The 21,881-nt window shown below is 56.8% G+C and overlaps 1 protein-coding gene across 1 annotated transcript; it reads right to left on the bottom strand.

Annotated features, from left to right (window-relative positions):
- Positions 1–11,770: 11,770 nt before the first annotated feature.
- SNX33 (sorting nexin 33) lies at positions 11,771–21,189 on the bottom strand. The gene is made up of 2 exons (XM_004594618.2): positions 18,460–21,189; positions 11,771–12,933 (listed from the first exon to the last, which is right to left on the bottom strand). Exons 1-2 carry the CDS (start codon positions 19,895–19,897, stop codon positions 12,680–12,682), a joined length of 1,692 nt encoding a protein of 563 aa, XP_004594675.1. The 5' UTR covers positions 19,898–21,189; the 3' UTR covers positions 11,771–12,679.
- Positions 21,190–21,881: the final 692 nt, after the last annotated feature.

Genomic DNA, 21,881 nt, shown 5'->3' with positions numbered 1-21,881 from the left:
TGCAAGGGGCTGGCAAGTTGTGGGGACAGGGGACTTCCTCCAGAGGAAGGTGGAGCCTGGGTTATTGTGACTCAAGGGCAAGATAGTGCCCAAACCTCCTAGAAGCCTGGGACCCAGGCAAGAAGGGCTCCATGGCCAGACTCAGCCCCACTCAAAGGCTGTCCTGAAGGCAGGGTTACATGGCCAGGTGACAGGGATGGTGCGGCGGCCAGAGGTGGGGATTGCCCTCCCAGAAGTTTCCTCAGGTCCATCTAGCTGTTCCCACAGCCCCAGGGAGCCAGTGCCTGCTGCTGCCTGGAGCCCCGCCCCCTGCTGCCTTTTGGTCCCATTTCCTAAACCCAACTAGCATCCTGGGACATGACCAGCTGCTGGAACCAAAGCCCAGCTCCCACCCTCAGAGCTGCCTAGCCAGGCCAGCATGTCCAGACTGCCTGACCCTACTGCAGCCTTTTTGGAGACTGCATTCATAATGTCCACAAGGGCTTGGAGTCCCCAGCTCTGCCCTGGAGTTACTGTGTGACTGTGGCAGGGGCTTCAGGGGCAAGCTAAGAGAGGCCGCCAATAGGTGCGGCCTGGGGGATCCACCTGATGCCCCTCCCAAAGCCAACCCTTTACAGATGCAGAGGTAAAGGGTAGGGGCACAGAACTACAAGGCCCCTGGCCCAGTGTTCTGCCCCCACGGCCCTCAGGCCAAGTGGCTTCAGGTGTCCCACTACCCAGGTGTCACCCTTAGAGACTTAGGAGCCAGCCAGGGTGAAACACCGCACCCTTCACACCCATCCAGCTGACACTGGCCCAGCAGGGGCAGGAGGCTGCTGGCCCCACTGACGGAGCAAAGCCAGGAAGGGCAGAGAAGGAGAACAGAGATGCCCCCACAGCATGAAAATGCTCTCCACAGCCAGTGCCCGGGTTGTGGGACTTTGACCAGCAGGGGCACACACACACTCAGATGCACAGGCGCAGTCACAGCACCACCACATGAGCTGGATGCACTGGCGTGTGCAGTCACCAACACCCACAGCTGTACCCACGTGCAAATGGAGCCTCCACACACCCTGCCTGAAGAGGCACCTGCTCTGAGCCAGGCCACGTGCGGGCCAGCCAGCCAGAGGCCAGCTCCCCTGAAGGTGCCCACTGGAGAGAGCAGAAAGCAACAGGCTGAAGGCCCGACTTGCACACTGAAGTGTCTGCAGACAAGTTAGCATATTGTGCAGAGCCGAGGAGGAGGCAGGCATGCATGGAGGGAAATCTGGCCCAAGGCCTTAATGATGGAAGCAGCCAATGAAGAGGCGCATGGGGGTCCACTGTTAAGTTTCCCTGCTCTGTGACACATGTTTGAAATGATATAAAAACCTCATCATACACACGTGTGTAACCAATAATCAGTGAATAAGCAAAATGAAAAAATAAGGCAGGGCCAGGGCCATGGGGACTAGGAAGGCTGTGTGGCCTGGGCGGGTCAAGAAAGGCTCCTCCAAGGCCACGACGCTGAGATTGAACCCTGAATTTCCTAGGCTGGGAATAGGACGCTTGTCTGGGAGGGAGAACATGCTGGGTGGGGGAGACAGCACATGCAAGGGGCCTGGGGTCTGAGCAGAGAAAGGAGGGTGATGAAGGAGTGGGCCCAGAGCAGGTGCTCTCTGCTGCTCACAGGGAGAGGGCTGAGTAGGACCTGGTGGGCCATGGGAGCAGCTGGCGGCCGGCCCCAGGGATTCCCGGAGGTAAAAGCTGTGGGGAGTGAGATGAGCTTAGATGCCCATCCAGGAGCAGGAGAGGATGTGGAAGAGCAGCCACAGACCACTACACTGGTCCAGGCAGCATCCAGGGGTGGCATAAGGGGGCTGAGAGCTACAGACACAAGGCTCCTGGTTTTACGCCTGTGTGTGATGTAGCATGTGAGAACACCATTCCCAAACCAAGAGCGATCTATGGCCTTTACCAGCCAACAACACTGGGAAAGCCCATGTGTATCAGTGAACAGGTATATGCACCACCAGCAACCACACAGGCAGATGTAACACTTGCTGGGCACCCCACCGCCTAACATCTGCCACCCCCAAACACCCATCAAGCGCCTAGAACTAGGTTCCCTCCTCCCCTCTTCCAGTGAGAAACAGCCCCCGCTGTTTCATAGGAACTCCAGTCCCCTCATCTCCCTGCCCCCATGTTGGAGATGAGAGGTTGACCTCAGGGACCAGAATCCTGCCCCTGGCCTCACCTTTCTGATCCCTTCCTCCATAGCCACACCAGTGGCCCTAAAGAACATGATCACTCGGTAAATATTGCTCAGCTATGGTTGCAGGCCACGCCCTCTGCCCTTCCACCTGCTGACTGCTCCTCAGGCCGTTACCCACTCAGGACCACGTGTGCAGACAAAGGTGACGTCAAATGAAGCTTCATATCTGCAAGACAAGACATCATCAAGTCGTAAACTGACCTCTAAGATACGTTGTGGCTTTTCTCCCGCCCAGAGAGCCACTTGTAGCTTCCTCCTGCAGACTGCAGGGTCTGGGGACTTGCACCAAGCCTCAGCAGAACAGACCGGGCGAATTATGCACAGGCAACTGGAGGGATAAGGTCCCATACCAGCATGCATGCCAGAGGACTGGGTCTGAGGACCTGTGCATGAGTTTGGGTCCCGGGTGGATGGGCAGGGTCCTGGGCAGGTGCACCACCCCACTGGAAGACCACGATGGGGAACCTATGTGCTCCAGGGTGCAGGAACTGTGGATTGCTCAGGGAAGGGGATATGAGGATGTGAGAGGGAAAACCACTGAGGGAGTATGTTGCAGGTGAGGAATGACTTCTAGGGGACTTCCACTAAAAAGGCCACTGTACTGGCAGGTAAGTGAGGGGACTGAGACAGTGTCTTGGAGGAGGGAAGCTGAAGAACCTTTCTGGGTCAGATGGATGCACCCACCCACATGGGAGATCTGAGCTGGGCTGGTTAGTATCAACCACTGCCAACCACCACCCATTGGAACACACTAAAGTAGTGCTGGGGGACCTACCTGGCAGGGTTAAATCACAGTACCCACCAGTGCCAGAACAGGGGATGAGTCGTGTTAGGCTGGGCTATGACACTAACCAGCACATGAGAGAACCAGATCTGGGAGCAGATTCTATGGAGGATATGTGGGCTCACCCCTGTAGGACTGCGGTATCTGCTGGTTTGCTCAAGAGCTGGGAATGATGATGAGCCAAACTAGGCATGACCTAGAACTCATAGACACTCAAAGGTATTGGGGTTGGGAACAGGCCGGGCTGGTCCAAACTGTAGCACCTGCAAGCATACCCAAGAATTGTGTGTGGGGTATGCCAGGCCACAATATCCCCTGACACACACAAGGACTGAGACTAGGGGGCAGACTACACTGGGAAAGGGCCTAGCACCCACTGGCATGCATGAGATTTGGGTCTGGGAGTGTGCCTGATGGGGGAACTTAGGGAATTGCCGACCACTTGTTGGCAGGTGTGTGGGTTGGCTCTGAGGGGACAGACCAGACAGGGCCAGGACAACTGATAGCACATTGCTCAGGATGGGGTGCAGACCATGCTGGGTTAGGCTATCACACCTATCGGTTTGCATGGAAGCTAGGGATGGGGACAGACTGGGAATGGCTGGGCTGCAGCACCTACAAGCAGGAGTTGGGACTGGGGATGGGCCAGGCCAGGCCAGGCCATGCTGCAGCATCTGATGGCAAAGGATAGGCCAGAGGATGAACTATTCCAGGTTGGGTTGGAGCAACTACCAGTACATGCAAGATCTGTGGCTGGGAACAGGTGAGGGCAAGAACCAGAATGGGGACTGTGATCTGAGCTGGACATGACCTTGGCATGGGTGTGGACTGGGTTTTGGGTGTGCCAGAGTGGGCTAGGCTCCAGCACCCACTGATGCTCACATGAGCCAAAATAGGTGTAGGACAGGCTGGGCTAGGTCTCAGCACCCACTGAACCACACCAGAGCTTGGGGAACAACTCTGTCAGGACATAGTCCCTAAAGATAAGCACAAGAACTGAGGCTGAGAGCGCCCAGACCAAGCCAGGTTACAGTACCTGCCTGCATATATGTAAGGGTCAGGCCTGGGGGTGGGTCGGGCTGGGCCAGTTCATAGCACCCACTGGCTGATGTGGGAACCAGGATGTGGTATGGGACAGGCCACGTAGGGCCACTACACCAGCCAGTTCACATTAGGGCAGGACTGGGGGCTGATTGGGCTGGGCTAGGCTGTAGCACACACCAACATGAACTGACACTGGGGGCAGGCAGGCTGAGCCAGGCTATAACTCCTGCTGGTGAATGCTGAGGTGAGATGGGTCGTGCAGACTGGGCCACAGCACCCATAATCACAAATAAGACACGGGACAGTGAGGGGAGAGCAAGCCCAGTAGGGGAACTGCTCCTACTGGTGAGCATAAGAGTGGGAACATGCAGCAGGCCAGGCTAGGCAGGGCTACAAAACCCATTGACCTGCATGTGATCTGGGTTAGGGGGAGAGCCAGGCTGGGCTAAGTGATCATATCCACTGATACAGGCATGAGCCAGAAGAAGTTCAGGCTGGTAGGGCTTTGCCTCAGCATCAGCCGGCTAATGCCAAGACTGGGGGCAAATTCTGTCAGGCTGGACTGCAGTAACACCAGGAAAGTGCAAGATCTGGGGCTGGGAGTAGGCCTAGTAGGGAAACTGTGGCACCCCTCTCTGATGGGCTGAAGTTCCCATTGGTGAGCATGAGAACCCAGGGCAAGGGGCAGGCCTGGCTGGACAGATGGTGGCACCCACCAGCAAAAGTGTGACCTATTTAGTGGGGTCAGCCAGGCTGAACTAGACTGCAACATCCATTGATGTGTACAAAAGCTGAGCAGGATGCAGGACAGACCAGATCCGTCTGATGAACGTACTGGTATGCACAGGAACCACAGCTGGAAGTGGACCTGGTGGGAGTTTTTGGGGGTTGCTCCAACTAAGCTACAATTCCTGCTGGTGTGCATGAGGGATGGGTATGTGGTGCACAGGGCTGAGCTGGGCTGCAGCAGCCATGACTTTGCATTTGAGATAGGACTGGGGACAAAACTGACTGGACGGGCTCAGCAGCGTGGCCTAGTGGCTAAGGTCCTCGCCTTGATCCCATATGGCTGCTGGTTCTAATCCCGGCAGCTCCACTTCCTCTCTATCTCTCCTCCTCTCAGTATATCTGACTTTGTAATAAAAATAAAATAAATCTTAAGAAAAAAAAAAAAAAAGCTGACTGGGCAACTGCAACCAGCAATGTATATGTAGGCTGAAGCGGACGATGGACTAAGCTGGACCCCACACTGGTTGGCACATACAGGGTCAGATCTGGGCTCACCTCAGATCTTTGGAGATCGCTGAATTGAACCACTGGACTCAAAATTCTAACCACGGGGAAAATCACAGGATCTGTGGTCTGACCATGGAGTGTATGTGTCAGAACTAGGCCTCCTCAGTTGCTGAGGCCTGTGCAGTGGACAGCATGCCCAGATGCACATGGGGAACATGACAGATCAATGAGGCCTGTAGAGGATGTCTAATATCATGGAAGGCAGAAATAACTGGACAACTCTCCTAGTCAAATTTCTTTCTTCTTTTTTTTTTTTTTTTTTTTTTGAAATTGCTTTATTTTGACAATCTTTAAGTTGATTAGGGCACAAAGGGTCAAAGGTTACAGGAAAGTGGGTAAGACTATTGTTTCCACATTACTGCTTTTTTTCCCTCCTGTGTCTGGGGTAAAGAGGGAGATAAAGGGAGAAGTCCCACCCAGCCTCCCACCCATCCCAGGTGCCCGATGTGGGGCATGCTTCAAGGGTCCTACTCAAGTGATTTTGATAATTCAACAGTTCTGAATTGCTGCCAGTCTTGCATTCCCAGCACGATGAAGTTGCTGAGGAATCCACTGGTTGACACAGTCCACCTCAGAGTTGCCATTTGCCCGGATGTTCACTGCCAACACATGGCTGGGGTAGTTGATTGATTTATTCTGTCCTCCAGTCTCTGTTGTGGTACCAGTTATTCTCTGCAGATTCTGATGGACTGCCATATCCTCCATGTGCACCTGATTGCGCTGTCCATTTACTCTGTCTGAGCCTCTGAGGAGGCTCAGGTTTGACCCTTGCACTCAATGGTCAGACCATGGAACCTGCACTTCTCTTCATGGTTAGGGTCCGGCAGTTAGATTGGGGAGATCCCCAAAGAAATTTTGTCTGAAGTGATCCCAGACCAGATTCTTAATTTTTTAAGATTTGTTTTTTATATTTTTTATTGCAAAGTCAGATATACAGAGAGGAGGAGAGACAGAGAGGAAGATCTTCCGTCCGATGTTTCACTCCCCAAGTGAGCCACAATGGCCGGTGCTGCGCTATTCCAAAGCCAGGAACCAGGAACCTCTTTCAGGTCTCCCACACGAGTGCAGGGTCCCAAAGCCTTGGGCCGTCCTCGACTGTTTTCCCAGGCCACAAGCAGGGAGCTGGATGGGAAGTGGAGCCGCCGGGATTAGAACCGGTGCCCATATGGGACCCCAGCGAGTTCAAGGCGAGGACTTTAGCTGCTAGGCCACACTGCTGGGCCCCAGACCAGATTCTTGTGTGTACTTGCAAGTATAGAGCCCGGCACAGTCTGTCACCCAAATCAGCTGGTGGTTGCAATTGCTGCATTGGTTCTGTTTACAGCCTTGTCTTCCATGGGAACCAATGGGTGTTGCAGTTCAGCCTGATTCTGTCCAGCACACACTCGGGCCCTCATACAAACCAGTGCATACCAGTGGGTCCATGAGCCAGCCCTACTCAGTCCACCTCCTGTCCTAGCAGGAACAGTGGCCTTTCCTGACTGGCCCATTCTGAACCCATTCTGGTTCTTACTGTTGGATGTTTCAGCCCAGCCAAGGCTCGTCCATATCCAAACACAGCTCACACATGGCTCAGTAGGGGCAGAGACCTAGCCTAGTGCATCCTACATCTATCCTGGTCCTCCAGAGCACCAGATGGTGCTGGAGTCTAGCTCAGCTTGGTGCATCCAGTCCCAGTTCACACTTACACCGAGGGAGACTGCAGCCTTATCCAGACTACAGTGTAGCCCCCACTGCAGCCCCAGCACTCACCAGTGGGAACTCCAACCCAGCAAGGGTGTACGCTCATAGCTCCCCAGCCGGGCCTGTTCCCAGCCATAGATTGTGCATATGTCCTGGCTGAATTTCTACAGCATGTATCTGGGCAAGTCAAGACTCTGAGGTGGACTATGTCAGCCAATAGAACTTGAAAGAATTTCCTCAACCTTGGAGCAACAAAATAAACAGAATCTCGGGCTCAGGGCAATGGCCTAGTGGCTAAATCCTTGCCTTGCAAATGCCTGGATCCCATATGGGCACCAGCTCGTGTCCCAGATTCTCCACTTCCCATCCAGCTCCCTGTCTGTGGCCTGGGAAGGCAGTGGAGGATGACTCAAAGCTTTGGGACCCTGCACCCACGGGGAGACCTCCTGGCTCCAGATAAACTCAGCTCCAGCCATTGTGGCTACCTGGGGAGTGAGCCAGCAGACAGAAGGTCTTTCTGTCTGTCTCTCCTTCTCTCTGTAAATCTGTCATTCCAATAAGAAATAAATAAATCTTTTTAAAAAAATGAAAGACTCAGGTCCACTCTGTATTTCCTCTTCTCTATATATATCTGACTTCACAATAACAATAAATAAATCTTTAAAATAAATAAATTAAAAAATTAAAAGCTCAGTGAAATAAGTCAACCCCAAAAGAACAAATGTCACGTGTTCTCTCTGATATGAGGTAACCTTCATATAAATTACAAGATAAATGTGACTTAATCCTGTTTTTTGCTATATCTCATGGTTTTTTATTCTTTTTTGTTTTTGATATTTATATTTTAATTTTCCTTTCTTCGAAGTTTTTTTTTCCTTATTAATTTCATCACTGACCCATAGGTCACATAGTAGCATCATTTGCTTCAAGAAGATTTTTGATTTTCATCTCTTTAGAAACATATTGGCTTTTCAGTAGCATGTTATTTTACTTCATGTTGTTGTAAAGTTCAATTTTTTTCTTCCTGTTTTTGATTTGGTCCTATGGATTTTCACTTAAGGGTATTTATAGTAACTGTGTAATAGGGACTGTCATATCCAGATGTGAAGATACAATGCAGTACGCATCTCCACTTCCAAATCAAAGAGGGACTCCCAATGAAACTGTTAAACATATCTTGTCAACAGGACACTGGACTCTCTGCTATTGTCCATGCCCACAATTTCAGGATACACTTAAATAGCAGAATGATAGACTTATGACCGTTTATGAAGGATTATACTGCTGTAATGATATAGGGGAAATCAAGTGAGGGGTGGGAACTGGGAGAGCGGAAAAGGTAAATCCCAGAGCCTCAGCAGCTGCATCATAAAATAACTAAATAAATAGAATTTTTAAAAAGATTTATTTATTTTTATTGGAAACTTAGATAGAAAGAGAAGAGGAGAGTCAAAGAGGAAGATCTTCCATCTGATGATTCACTCCCCAAGCAGCCACAACGACTAGAGTTGAGCCAGTCCAAAGCCAGGAACCAGGAGCCTCTTCCAGGTCTCCCACGCGGGTGCAGGGTCCCAAGGCTTTGGGCCGTCCTGGACTGCTTTCCCAGGCTACAAGAAGGGAGCTGGATGGGAAGTAGGGCTGCCAGGTTTAGAACCGGCGCCTATAGGGGATCCTGGTAAGTGCAAGACGAGGACTTCAGCCGCTAGGCCACTGCGTCGGGTCCAAAAAATAGAACTTTTAAAAAAGAAATCAACAGCAATCAGAACCATCAAAACCACCTCAGCAGTACCCTCAGAACATGCTCCACATCAGGGACACTAAGGTGACATGGGTGGCTGCCCCACATTCTCGGGTACTGATGCGGTTAGGATGTTGAGCGCAACCCTCTCTCTCCCTGTTTTTCCCAGACTCCCCCAGATACAGGAAGAATAGAAAGGAAGATTTGAAGATTTGTCACATCCACTTTCCCCCATTCCTTGATCCTTCCCACCCTAATCAGTGGTCTACATAGGCATGTATCCTTCTCAACTCTGTAAATATCATCAAAAATAAATCCTTTCTGAAAAAAGAAAAAGATGAGTCATAAACTGAACACTTCCAGGCATATCTGAATCCTCCTACCCCTGCCTGTACCCAGGGCTCCCCTAAATGCATGTAGACCCCTGGAGAGGAAGGGACCCAGGGGAGGGTAGGTGGAAGAGCGTAGAGGCAAGGCTACCTAAGCACAGAGCCGCCAGGTCACTGCCCCCCTCGTCCTCCTCACCCCTGGGGGGTGCAGGATCTCACCCTCCAGCCGGCTGGCACCTAGCAGCTCCCAGGGAGAGCCCAGGCACTCCCAGCTCCTTGCGCCACGCCCACCTGCCTTGGGCCGCGAATGAGTTCATCTCCGCGACGCTAGGGCGGCCACCTCCCCAGCGTCCGGCCCCTCCTCCACCCCGCGGTCTGTGAACGGCTTCGTGGTGCCCACGGAGGAAGCCTTGCCTCTGGCAGCGTCTTCTAAACCCCCTGCATCGGGTCGGAGCTGGAGTAAGAAGGCTGGCGGTGGACCGAGCTGGGCTTCCTACACAGCCTGCTAAGCCCCAGAGGCACGGGGTCGGGGAGGGAGGGTCGCTCTGGAGGGGCAGGTCAGGGCAGGAGGTGCTGCATGGGCTCAGCTCCTGCGGGGCCTGAGTCAGAGGCTGGGCAGGCGAACAGGGCGGGCCCGCTCTCACATGTTCCGGGAGGAGGAGGACGACGCGGCAGGAATGTTCCCTCCGCCCAGGCCTGCGCCCTGCCCACCGCGACGTCCTGGCTCCTGCCCTCGTGGACACCGCCGCTCTGCTCAAGCTTGGGTGGTGGGAGGTGCCCAGAGCTTTGTGGAGCGGGTTCAGCCAGGGGCCTTTGGAGGTGGCCTGGATGGGAGGTGGAGAATCCTATACCACCAGCACTCTCCCCGCAGCCCATGGGAGCAGGGCCAGGAATGCACCACGACTCACTAACCTATCTGTGCAACCAGACCTTGAAATTGGTGGTGCCCACATGGGGTGCCAATGCCACACTCTGCTTCCCTGTGTGGACACCTCTCTTGAGCTGACCTGCTCTGCAACGTTTTCCTGCAGAGTCTTTGATGGGCTGGGCTGGGGCCTGGGAGGTGAGGTAGTACAGTCCAGGTGTGGCCACACTTGTGTGACTCTAAGTCTGGGGTGTGTGTGTCATACGAACACAGAACCTTGTGGCTGTGTGTATGCTCCTGTGTGTGGACACTGTACACCTGTTGGCAGGTGCCCACTACAGGTCTAGCACAGCTGGCTATGTCCAGGAACCAAGGGGCGCAAGGGCCAAGGTGACACTCGCAGCCATACGTGCAGTCTCCTTTCCTGAGGCTGGTGGCAGGGCATAGTAAAAACCCTTAATTTCTACCCCATTCCCTACCCCAGAGTGAAGGAGGAAGGTGGGCCTGGCCTGGACCATCTGCCTGGTGTGAGCCAGCCAGCAGGTCCTGCCATCACTGGAGTGCCCATAATCTATTGCTGAGTGAGTCAGGGCTTCCAAGACCAATCTCCTGTTCCCCCAAGCTCCACAGAAATCGATAGACCAGACTGGCCACACATGCACCTGCTCCAGCCTGGAGACCTCAAATCCTGCAACTGGCTAGACCCATCCTCGGCCATCCCTTCCTGCCCCCAGTCCAAGCCCCTGGTGCTCTCAGATCCAATGCCTGCCGTAGGCCAGGTGGCATGGGAGGACAGAAGACATGGGAGGACAGGGAGACCCTTCTCATGGAAGGCCTGGGCAGGAAGCGTCAGGAAGGGGCTGTGTCCATGGCAGCTGGGAGCAGCCTGTGCAGGCGGCTGCATGAAGGTCAGGGCAGTTAGAGCAGAGGATCCCCAGATGGGTTGGAAAGCAAAGGCAGGAGGCAGGGAGGGAGGAATTCCTCAGAAAGCCTCAAATCTGACCTAATGTTGACCCAGAGCCAGGAGGACCCATTCCAGAAGTTTCTCTGAGGATGTTTCGCTCCAAGCAGGGAGCCCCGCCTGCCCCAATCTCTGTCCTGGCAGCTCCGAGGACACACAGGCTCCTCTTTGGTTCCAAATGCAGGAGCCACCGCAGAGTAGAACCCCCAGGACTGTGGGGTGATGGTGTATGTGTGGGGGGGATACAGAGGTGCTGTGTCTCTCCCCAGGCCCAGGCTTTCCAGGAATAAGAACAGGATCTGGGGCCCGGCGGCGTGGCCTAGCAGCTAAAGTCCTCGCCTTGAACGCACCCGGATCCCATATGGGTGCCAGTTCTAATCCCAGCAGCTCCACTTCCCATCCAGCTCACTGCTTGTGGTCTGGGAAAGCAGTCCAGGATGGTCCAAGGCTTTGGGACCCTGCACCCGCGTGAGAGACCCGGAAGAGGTTCCTGGCTTTGGATCGGCGCAGCACCAACCATTGCGGTCACTTTGGGAGTGAATCATCGGACGGAAGATCTTCCTCTCTGTCTCTCCTCCTCTCTGTATATCTGACTTTGTAATAAAAATTTAAAAAAAAAATCTTTAAAAAAAAAAAGAACAGGATCTAGCTCCTTGAGGTCTGTCTGTCATACCTACCCCAGCCAACCTCAGCAGGGAACGGGGCAGGACCCCACCCATTTCAGACATGTAGAGAGTTAGGCTCGGGGAGGAGGGACCCCACCAACTCAGCTTCCCCCCCCATCATGTGACCCATGGGCCCCTCCCCATATCCACACAGAAAAGGCCATACCTCTGAATCAGAAAAGGTTTATTAAGAAGAAATAAGGAAAGCAGCAGCTTGGGGGAGGAGCATGGCAGGTGGGTGGGTTGGTGTGGGTGGTGGTGGCAGGTCAGGCCCCTAATGCCTCCAAACCAAGGCCCTACCAGGTCCTGGGGGCAGGAGGTGGCCGTGACCCCGCACATGTAAACACAGCTGGGGGCAGCGCAGCCTGAGCAGCAGCGCATCACAGTGAAAGCTGGCTGGGGCCCAGGCAGGTGGGCCTGCAGCCCCTCCCCAGGCATGTCCCGTTCTCCCCCCTCCCCCGGGGTGGAGCAGGGGCAGGCTGAGCCACAGGGGCCAGAGCCTGCTTGGAATGTAGTGAGTTACTGCTGGTCAGCTCAAGCAGCCAAGAGGGGCCACGAGGGCCCGGTGGTCCGTGGTGTATGCCCCAGTACCCAAGCCCAGAATGGTAGGGTTGGAGGCAGGCATCGCTGTGCAGCTGTGGGCACAGATGTGAGAGTGAGGGGGAGAGGAGACTGCTGTTTCCACCTGGCACAGCACACCTGCCCCAAATATGACCCCCCCCATCGGTGCTCCAGTGCAACCCCTCTGTGAAGTCCTCGATGGGCACACATCTGGAGCTTCAAGGAGCCTGCAGCATGGCTGCCATTATAGGCACTGCCATCCTCTGTGCCTGATCCTAGCCTCAAAGATGCGCTCTCCAGATTTGGGCACTGGCACAGCCCTGGGTGCCAGTGTCTACCCAGTGGCCAGGGGAGCAAACACAACACGTCCTGGGGGAGGCTGAGGCCAGGCCTGACTTTGAATGACTGATGGCTGCCCCTTTCCCAGGGGTGGAATGGGGAGGTTTCAACTCCGCAGAAAGGTGGGGCCCTCTCCAAGTCCCACCCCCAGGCCCGGTGGGTTGCCAGCAGGGAGTGGTCAGAGGCTGTCGTACATGCGCAGTGTCTTCTCCAGCTGCTGGGCCACTCGCTGGTAGAAGAGGATCTGCTGGCGCAGATAGCTCTGCATCATGCGCTTGAAGTCCAGCTCACGGCGCTGGTGGAAGTGGTTCATCTCCGCCTGCAGTGCGAAGCCCACTACCCGGCAGCGCCGCCGGATGCCATCTGCCTCATCCTGTGCCATGCGGCCCTCGTCGCTCATGCGCTGGCTCTCCTTCACCTTGGCAAAGGCGCCTGGTGGGGCGATAGGGACAGGGGTGGGTGGGTTGGGACAGACTGTTAGGATGCCCATTCCCCACCCCCAGCAGCTCCTCATCCTGGGCTCCCAGCCCTGCCTCCACTGGAAGGACCATCCTACATCTGGATCTACCAATTGGCCTACACCTTACCTACCTGTCTCCTTGCACCTGGGCCGGGGAGCCTCCTATTCCAATCCACAGGTTCCCATTCCCTCTCAAGCTGGTCCCTTATTTGACTGAGATAGCACCTCCTCCAGGAAGCCCTTCTTGCACCCTGGGCTTTGTGCCACCATAGCCATCACAGGCCTGCAGTGTCCCCTTCCTGCCACATCCCTCCAGGACTCTGAGGAGTCTGTGCCTCTGACTCAACCCCGACCTTCACTGTCTAGCCAGGATGGTCCTGCAGGTCCCCCTGTCCTCCGGAGAAGCAGCAGCCAGACTGGGTCCCTCAAGCTGGCACCTTCCCAGGCTCTGCAAATTCAGCTCACGCCCATGCAACCCCTGTACATGTGGACCCCAAATTCACCAGTTCAGCCTGTGCTTTCCAGCCCACGGGTCTCTGCCTGCAGAGTCCTTATTCATAATTTAAGCCCCGATCAGGTGCCCTAAGGCAAGCCGCACCCCCTCCGCCACACCCACTGGGTTCTAAAATAGCACTTCAAAGGCCACCTGGTGTGTCTCTGCACTCAACCCCCAGGAGACCAGAGGAAGCTCCAGTGAGAACAAGTGACAGATGGGTGATGGGGGGACCAGGGGGGCGGCAGGGAGCCCCATAAAACTTCACAAGGGAGCCGCAGCATCCTAATCAGCACACAGTAGCCCAGGGCACTTTGGCGGTGAGGACAGCTGGTGGTTGGGCTGGGACCCGGCAGTGCACCCATGCCTGCCAAGAGCTGTGGGACTCCACTACAGCACAACAAGATGGGGAGGGCTGGTGGGCTGCGAAGCAGGGCAACCCATAGCAAGTTAACTCTCCACCCAAGGACCCTCCAGTACCCTGGGGTGGTGGAGGGGAGGAGCTCCGAGGACCTGCCAGATGGTTCTGTTACTCTTAAGTTGACTGGCATATATAGAAGACTGCGGGGGAGGAGTTTCAAACTTTACCAAGGGTGGTACCTGTGTGGGTGGGCAAGTGCATGGCTGGCTGGCTGCCTCACAGTAGCATTTTAGGCAGGCACCCTCAAGCGTGGAGAAGTTTCCAGGACTGCCCAAAAACAGCCTGCAGGCCCTTGTGCTCAGCCTACCTAGAGCCCCCACATCCCATCCCTGGGCAGTAGACACTCCTTCTTTATTTTTTTTAAGATTTATTTTATTTGTATTACAAAGTCAGATATACAGAGAGGATGAGAGACAGAGAGAAAGATCCTCCGTCTGATGATTCACTCCCCAAGTGACCACAACAGCTGGAGCTGAGCCAATCCAAAGCCAGGAGCCAGGAACTTCTTTCCAGGCCTCCCACACGGGTGCAGGGTCCCAAGGCTTTGGGCTGTCCTCAACTGCTTTCCCAGGCCACAAGCAGAGAGCTGGATGGGAAGTGGAGCTGCCAGGATTAGAACCAGCGCCCATATGGGATCCCAGCGCATTTAAGGCAAGGACTTTAACCGCTATGCTATTGTGCCAGGCCCTAGACACTCCTAATATAAGAAAGCTAGAGGTTCCCAGCCTCCGTCCAGCTCCACAGGGGCTGTCCCCAGGGCCAGACTGGGGTGGACGCCACCTCTGTTGTAGTGAGCTCTGTCAGATTCTCCAGGTGAACACTGAGGGTCCCCAGAGATGGGAAGGGCAATAAGAACAGCAGATAAAGGCAGGACCCTGAATGGGAGACCTTGAGCCAGCCTGGACCCCATCTGCCTGGGGGAGTTGGCGCACAGTAAAGGCTGAGCTATGCTCAGGGGACTCTGTCTAGTCCCTGGCCTTGGAGGAAGGAAAGGCCCTTTCTCTGGTCCATCCACAAACCAGCAGGGGCCAGAAGGGGAGAGGGGAGCTCCCCATCACCTGACCACCCTGTGACTCAGTTTGGGGGAGGAGAGGCCAGCAGCAGCTCATGCAAGCAGGCTCCGGCCCAGGCAGTACCTCCTCCCCCTAAATCCCATATCAGGACTCAGCTGAGAGCCAGGGTGCCCACCCTGCCTTGGGGACACAGGAGGGCTGGACCCCAGCTCTGGGCACATTTTCTAGGCTCTGCCCAGGTCCCCTCCAGCAAGCCACAGCTCTCACCCAGGGCTGCCATCATAAGGATCCAGCTGCACCTCTGACAGCTGCTTCTACCACCTGTACCATGGGACAGCAGAACACTTGTCCTGCAGCATAGCTGAAGGGGAGCTGAATTGATGGGGGGGGGGGCATTAAGGACCACACCCCACACAGAATTAAGCTCTTAGGAGGCTGTGTCCTGGAGTGCAAGCCACTTTTCTATCCAGGAACCCAGAGCACGCACCAGCTGGGCAGCACATGGCAGAACTGTTCTCTTTGTTTATGGAATTCTAGAAGGTGCATGTATGAAGTGATGGCTCAGAACCTACAAGGGGGTAGGCTTTGTGGCACAGTGCGTGAAGCCTCCACCTACAAAACTGGCATCCTACAAGGGCACCAGTTCAAGTTTTAGATGCTCTGCTTCCCATCCAGCTCCGTGCCAATGCACCTAGGGCGAGGTGAGGGAGGGAAGGGGAGGCAGCAGAAGATGGCCCAAGTCCTTGGGACCCCACCACCCACATGGGAGACCCAGATAGAGTTGCTGGCTCCGGTTTTTGGTCTGGCCCAGCCCCAGTTGTTGTGGCTATTTGGGGAGTGAACGAGTGGGTAGGAGATCTCCCTCAAACTCTCTCCAATCCCCATTAGTGGGCCTTTCCAATAAATCAATCTTTAAGAAAGGTGGGGTGGGCAGTGCAATAGCCTTGCAGCTAAAGTCCTCGCCTTGCATGTGCCAGGATCCGCTATGGGCACCAGTTCTAATCCCAGCGGCCCACTTCCCATCCAGCTCCCTGCTTGTGGCCTGGGAAAGCAGCTGAGGAAAGCAGCCTTGGAACCCTGCACCTGTGTGGGAAAAGCTCCTGGCTTCAGATTGGCTCAACACTAGCTGTTGCGGCCATTTGGGGAGTGAATCATTGGATGGAAGATCCTCCTCTCTGTCTCTCCTCTCTGTATATTTCACTTTCCAATAAAAATAAAATAAAAAATCTTTAAAAAGAAAAAAAAAAAGAGCTACAGGGGTGGCCCCACCTGTCCCTCAGGTAAAAGTTCATCCCTGCTCCTGGTCCATCGAGGATGCCAACTGAGTGAATGGCACAGTGCCTGAGTCTCCATTCTTCCCTTGTCCCTGCCCTTCTGCTCAGCAACCTGGATGTCTGTGGGGGGAGGGGTGGCTTGCCTCTTCTATCTGTCTGAGATAGTGTGGGTACACACACCTGGGCCTGGATTCCTGCCCTCTCTATCCTGGCTACATTGGAAGTGCTCACGCCAACCTGTTGGCAGGTGCCAAGCCTCAGCACTGGACCCTGCCCTGGTTGGCTCTCAGGTGGGGACCACAGGTGACTTCTAGATTGCCTGGGCAGTGCCAGGGTAGTGACCATGAGGGCCTCTCCAACTGCCCCAGCTGACAGATGTCAGGCTAGTGGCTTAGGAGATCCCAGGGGGAACACTGGCCCATCCAGGCTGGTGTGCCTCACTCCTCCCTTCTTCTGGAAAGATAAATGTGGAAATTCCCCCCACCAGGCCGGGGGCCCCCTAGGCCGTGCCCTACCCCCAAACTCTGCCTGTTTTGACACAGCCTGATTCCAAGCCCCCACTCCATTATTCACTGCATCTAGACTCCCTGGAACCAGAGGTCAGACCCAGAGAGAGTGCAGAGGGCCCAGCCAGAGCAGGCAGGCAGCTGCGTGCTCCGAGAGAAAGGAATGCTGCAGTCTCCCCCACCCCGTCCCGTCCTGTCCCCAGAGCTCAAGCACCCCAAATGCGGCCTGTCAGCCCTGAAGCCTGACGCAGGGTCAGGGAGGCCAGCCTGTTTTCCTTCCCTCCTGCCCCAGCTCTGCCCTGGGTGAGGGCTCCCAGCATGGCCTGGCAGCCAGCTTTGTACCCTCCTGCCACTGCCCACACAGGAATCCTGCCATGCTAGGAGCCGGTTGAACCTGCTCTCCCAGGTAACTCCACTTCCGCACAGGGAGACACACCTGACCCAGTGGGCTAACCTGAGCTCAGAGGAGCCAGGTCAGGGGGCATCCTCCTGCTGCCAGGCCAGACCCTCCTCACCATTGGAACTCACCCCTCCCCCTCAATCAGCTCCTTGCCCCCTCTCCCCCCATGTTCTACCAATCAAAAGACCAAGGTTCAGAGAGGCAAAGGCATTTCCCAGGGACACACAGCAAATCAAGAACAGAACCTCGACTAGAATCCAGGCCTCTAGTGTCTCCACGAGCTTGGGAAGAAGAGGAAGAGGAGGGAGAAGAGGGCAGAGGAGGAGGTCGGCAGCAGAGAGTTCCAAAAGGCAGCGGTCTGGGCATGCAGAGCTGTACTGGCCCAGTGCAGACTCTCTGGGGTACCGGTTGGCCTCGTGGCCCCACCCAGTGTCCCCACCAAGCCAGGCTTGACCTCAGGGCCTAGGAGCCAGGGAGCCAGCCCCACGCCCTGCAGCCATTCTTTGGGAGTTTCCAAGGGGCCACACCTCTCTCTCCTGACATCTGCCTCTCCTTGTCCCTGGCCAGCTGGCCAGCAGAGGCCTAGTCCTCAGGCAGGACAAGAAGTCTGGCTTGGGGCGAGGTGGGGTTTGGGAAAGTTAGGGGATAGATGGGTTGTATGTGCAATGACCTGGACCCCTGGGGGGGGGTGTGCAACACAGGCCCTGCCTGGCGCCCCGGCATGACCCAGATGAGTCACTTCACTGGCAGTTCCTTGCTGGTCCCAGCAGTCCCAGGCAGGAGCCCATCCTGTCCCTCCCTGGCCCCTTCCCCACACACAGGGGCCATGAGATCCTAGCACACACAGCTGGCCTTGGGAGGTAGCCAACGTGCACATGTCCTTGGGGACACAGTGGGAGGAAAGGACAGTCCCTGCTGGGCTGTGGACTCCCTGTGCTGCCACCTCCCTCCCTCCCTCCCTCCTGTGGGCACAGCTGGGGAAAGGGACAAGGCTCCTCCCTTGCAGAGATAGGAGCTAGAGGAGGAGAAGTGGGGCTCTGGAGCCCACAAGGGTGGGAGCAAGGGCTGGGGGCAGGGGCCTGCCCTTTCTGCACTGTCACCTGGGCTGCTCTGAACCCATGAGCAAGGCATCGGGGGCAGGGATCATCTCTGTGTCCCCAGAGCCCTGCCTAATACCAAGCCAAAGGGTTCCAAGCATGATGGGTAAGTGACTACAAAGGGATCCCCAAGAATGGGCGCCTCATGCTCACACGCCCCTGCACCCGGAGTGGCACTTGCCCTTGCTGGGTACTCAAGTCATTGTTGAAATGAATGGCAGAGGGACCTGACATGCTGTCCCCACCCCATCCCCATCCCCCCACTCCCAAGTGCAGACCCCGTCCTGGGCCTACCTTTCTGCAGGTGGATGATGTCGGGAAAGTTGGAGAGTAGGCCCTGGTAGAGCGACAGCGTGTCAAGCATCTGGAAGAGGTCGTTCTTGGGCTGCTCCGCGAACATCTCGCCCACGGCCTCATAGGTGCGGCCAGTGTGGGAGATGGCGCTGTTGAGGGCCTCCGAGCTGAACGGGGGGTCCATCTGGAAGGCATGGCTCACGGCCTGAAAGGCGCTGCCCAGCTTCTGGAATTCCTTGCGGAAGCCACCTACGTGCTTGCGCACCAGCTCTGAAGCCACGGTACTGAGCTGCAGGACACTGTCATCCATCTTCTTGCTGAAGGCCTTGAACGTGTCCACCCGGTCCTCCACGTCCTGCAGGTCCTGGTGTTCCGTGGGGATCTGGAAAGTCAGCAGGAAGCTGGCGCCCACCATCTCATCCTTCTCGGCCCGCCGCTTGCCCATCTTCCACTGCTTGGCATCTAGGCAGCTCAGGAAGTGCTGGAAGCCCTCGTACTGGGACAGCACGGGGTGGCTGGTCATGTGGTCCATCCAGAGGATGAGTCGTCGCTTGCGCTTCTCAATGAAGTCCTCCTCAAAGCGGCCAGTGGCCTGCTTCTCCGGCAGGTGCGGCACCGAGATGACCGTGAACTTGTGCAGCAGGCGATTGTAGAGCCAGTCAAAGTGCTTGTAGCGCCGGTAGACGGGGGAGCCAGCGTGGGTGGGTGTGAGCTTGTAGGAGATATAGCTCTTGATGCCCTTGAACTTTGTTTGCTTGGTGGGGTCCTCCACGGAGCAGGCAAACGGGTGGGGGTTGGCCTTCCACTGGGGGCCGCGTGGGCCCATTTCGATGGAGTATGTCTCGGCGATCTTGGCCATCATGGGCACATCCCCTAGGATGAAGGCCTCCACCCCGGAGCGCACAAAGCACGAAAATCGGTTGAGGTTGCGCCCCACCACGCTGCCCCGCTTGGCTGACGCCAGGCTGTCCTGCCGCTCCAGGGGTGGCTTGGGCCGGAAGGCCACGTGCTGGCTGGGGTAGGCACCAGGGTAGGAGAGGTTGAGCGGGGGGTGGCCATTGGTGCCCCCAGCCCGTGGCTCCTCCACCACTGTGCAGCCATCATCCCAGTCATCCCAGTCATCGTCATCCTCATCTTCGAAGCTGCCCTGGTTGGAAAGAAAACCGCCGCTACCGACACCTCCACTCCTGGGGCTGTCATATAGACTGGCCTGGGTGCTCAGGGAGTCCACCGGGCTGCTGTAGTAGTCGGTGCTGGGACGGAGGATCTCCACATAAGAGGCGGGGAAGAGCCCTGTCTCCCCACGGCTGTTCTGGCCCTGTAGCCAGCCGTCCAGAGAAGTCTCGCTGAAGATGACCAAGTCCTCGTCTTGCTGGATGCTGATCTCTTCTTTGTTCTCACTGTGGAAGTCATACAGGGCCCGGCCTCTCAGTGCCATGGCTGGGTTCAGCTGGGCTGCACCAGATGGCCAACTTCTCAGGGAAGCAGAGGGTCCTGCCCAGCCGGGGGGTTTGCTCGCTTAGGGTGTCCCAGCTCAGTCTCTAGGTGGACTCCCCACCCCACGCCAGCAAGCAGGATCCCTGCACCTGCAGATGCCGTCTGACTGCCCTCTCTCATGCAGCGTCCAGAGGCCGACGACTGTCCTATCAGGGCTCTGGCCATGTGCTTAAAGCAGGGAGGGAGGGCTCCTGGGCCATGCTCTTCCTCCTCCCACTCCCAGAAGAAAAGTCAAGTGACCTGGAGGCGCTGGCTGTGTGAAGCAGGACAAGAAGCTGACACTCTGCACCCAAGCGATGTTCTAAAATAGAAGAGAATTCCCCAGGAAACCGGGCCTTGCAGACAGGCAGGCGGGGCTGGCTCCCTGCTCCTCCCGGCAGCCGCTGCTGGCCTGGGGAGACTCACATTCCTCTGCGGATCTGCCTCTTCCTCCTTCCTCCTCCTCCTCCTCTGGGGCCACTGGGTTCTCAAAAATCCATACAATCCAAGAGGAACGAGGCGCAGCTTCCTGAGCCGAGGCCAAGGGGGGATATGCCCGAGTTCAACCCGGGCCAGGCACGCACGCAGCAGGCCGTCAACACCTCTCCGCGGCCGGCTGGTTGGCCGTGTAGCCGGCCCTCGAGGGCTCCGGGCCTCTCCCAGAGACGAGGCGCTCCAGCTACTAGTGGCCACTCGCAGAGCGGTCTCTTTTGTTTGCCTAACTCCTCAGCACTCAGGGGGCCTGAAGCTGACCCCGATCTGAGTTCAGCGATCCCTCCTGTCTTCCCCCGCCCCGCACCCCACACGCGCAAGAATAACCTCAGTGGAAAACAGAACCCCACCACCACTAAGGGATCCGGGTGCACGATCCCCCTCCCCGCACCGTGCGTGCACTCAGCCGTAGTAGTTCGGGAAGTAAGCTCCAAGTCCGCGCTGCGCTCCGCGCCGCCCCACGCGTCCCAGCCGGTGCGGGGGTTGAGCTGCGCCCCCAGCCGCCTTCGCCCGCAACCGGAGCCCCGCGGCACCGCCAGCGAGAAGCCAGCTCCAAAACAAAACAAAACAAAAAAAACCCACCAGGGATTCCGGGAGGAGGCGTCCGGGAAGGAGGGGAGAGACGAGGGGAGGTGCGGGGGGCGGAGGGAAGCTGGGAGTCGGACGAACTCCGCCGCACTTCCGCGCCGCCAGGCGGGGCAGGCAAGCCCGGCTCCGCCCCGCGCCTCCCGCGCGCCTCGCTCGGGGTCGGCCGGGCCCCTTGGCTGCGCCGCGCGGTTCTGCGGAGCGGCGAGAAGGCTGCTCCGGACGCACGGGTACCCCCGCTAGACTGCGGGACGGAGGAGCCCCGGGCGCCGCCTCCTACCCCCTACCTTCAGCCGGCCCGCGGGCCCCCGGAGCTGGAAGAGCCGCGCGGGGGAGCTCGCTCCCCGCTGCCTGCAAGGCAGCCTCGGCCACCCTCCTGCCTTTTCCGTGACGTAAGTGGAGGAAAATTCAGAAAGTTTGCACAGCGCCGGGGTTGCCAGGAGGGCGCCAGGGCCAGGCCTCTTCGGGCACGGGGCGTGGAGCGCCTGGGATGCTTCCTGTCTCCCCAGCTCCGGGGCAGCTGGCCTGGCATGCCGGCCTCTGCGCGGGCAGGATATGGTCCCAAAGCACTGGGAAGGGAGGAGAGCCTACACCTGCAGGCCGGGCGCTGCGGCGTTCGCAGGCAGCGGGGACTTCGTAGAAACGGCTGCAGCAAGGAGGAGGGTGCGGTGGATCTAACTCTTGGCCCCCGTGCCCACGCCACTTTGGGCGCTAACTGTGCCTGCCTTCTGCTCTGGGAATAAAGGGAGCGAGGGACTTCCAGTCTACTCTGTCTGCTCCCTCTCTCTTTGATTTGGTTTTGGGCCGCAAGGACTTCTGAGATCTTGGCCTGGCCTTGCGGTGCGCTCTCCCGGGTTCACAAGACTTTC

This window comes from Ochotona princeps, chromosome 6, assembly GCF_030435755.1.
Source record: "Ochotona princeps isolate mOchPri1 chromosome 6, mOchPri1.hap1, whole genome shotgun sequence".
Lineage (NCBI taxonomy): Eukaryota > Metazoa > Chordata > Mammalia > Lagomorpha > Ochotonidae > Ochotona > Ochotona princeps.
This window is presented reverse-complemented; position numbering and strand designations above follow the sequence as displayed.

Excerpts from the sequence above, each read along its gene's own strand:
- SNX33 (XM_004594618.2), bottom strand. The coding sequence starts at position 19,897 with ATGGCACTGAGAGGCCGGGCCCTGTATGACTTCCACAGTGAGAACAAA. Across the intron at positions 12,934-18,459 it reads CATCATCCACCTGCAGAAAG|GCGCCTTTGCCAAGGTGAAG; the intron begins GTAGGCCCAGGA and ends TCGCCCCACCAG.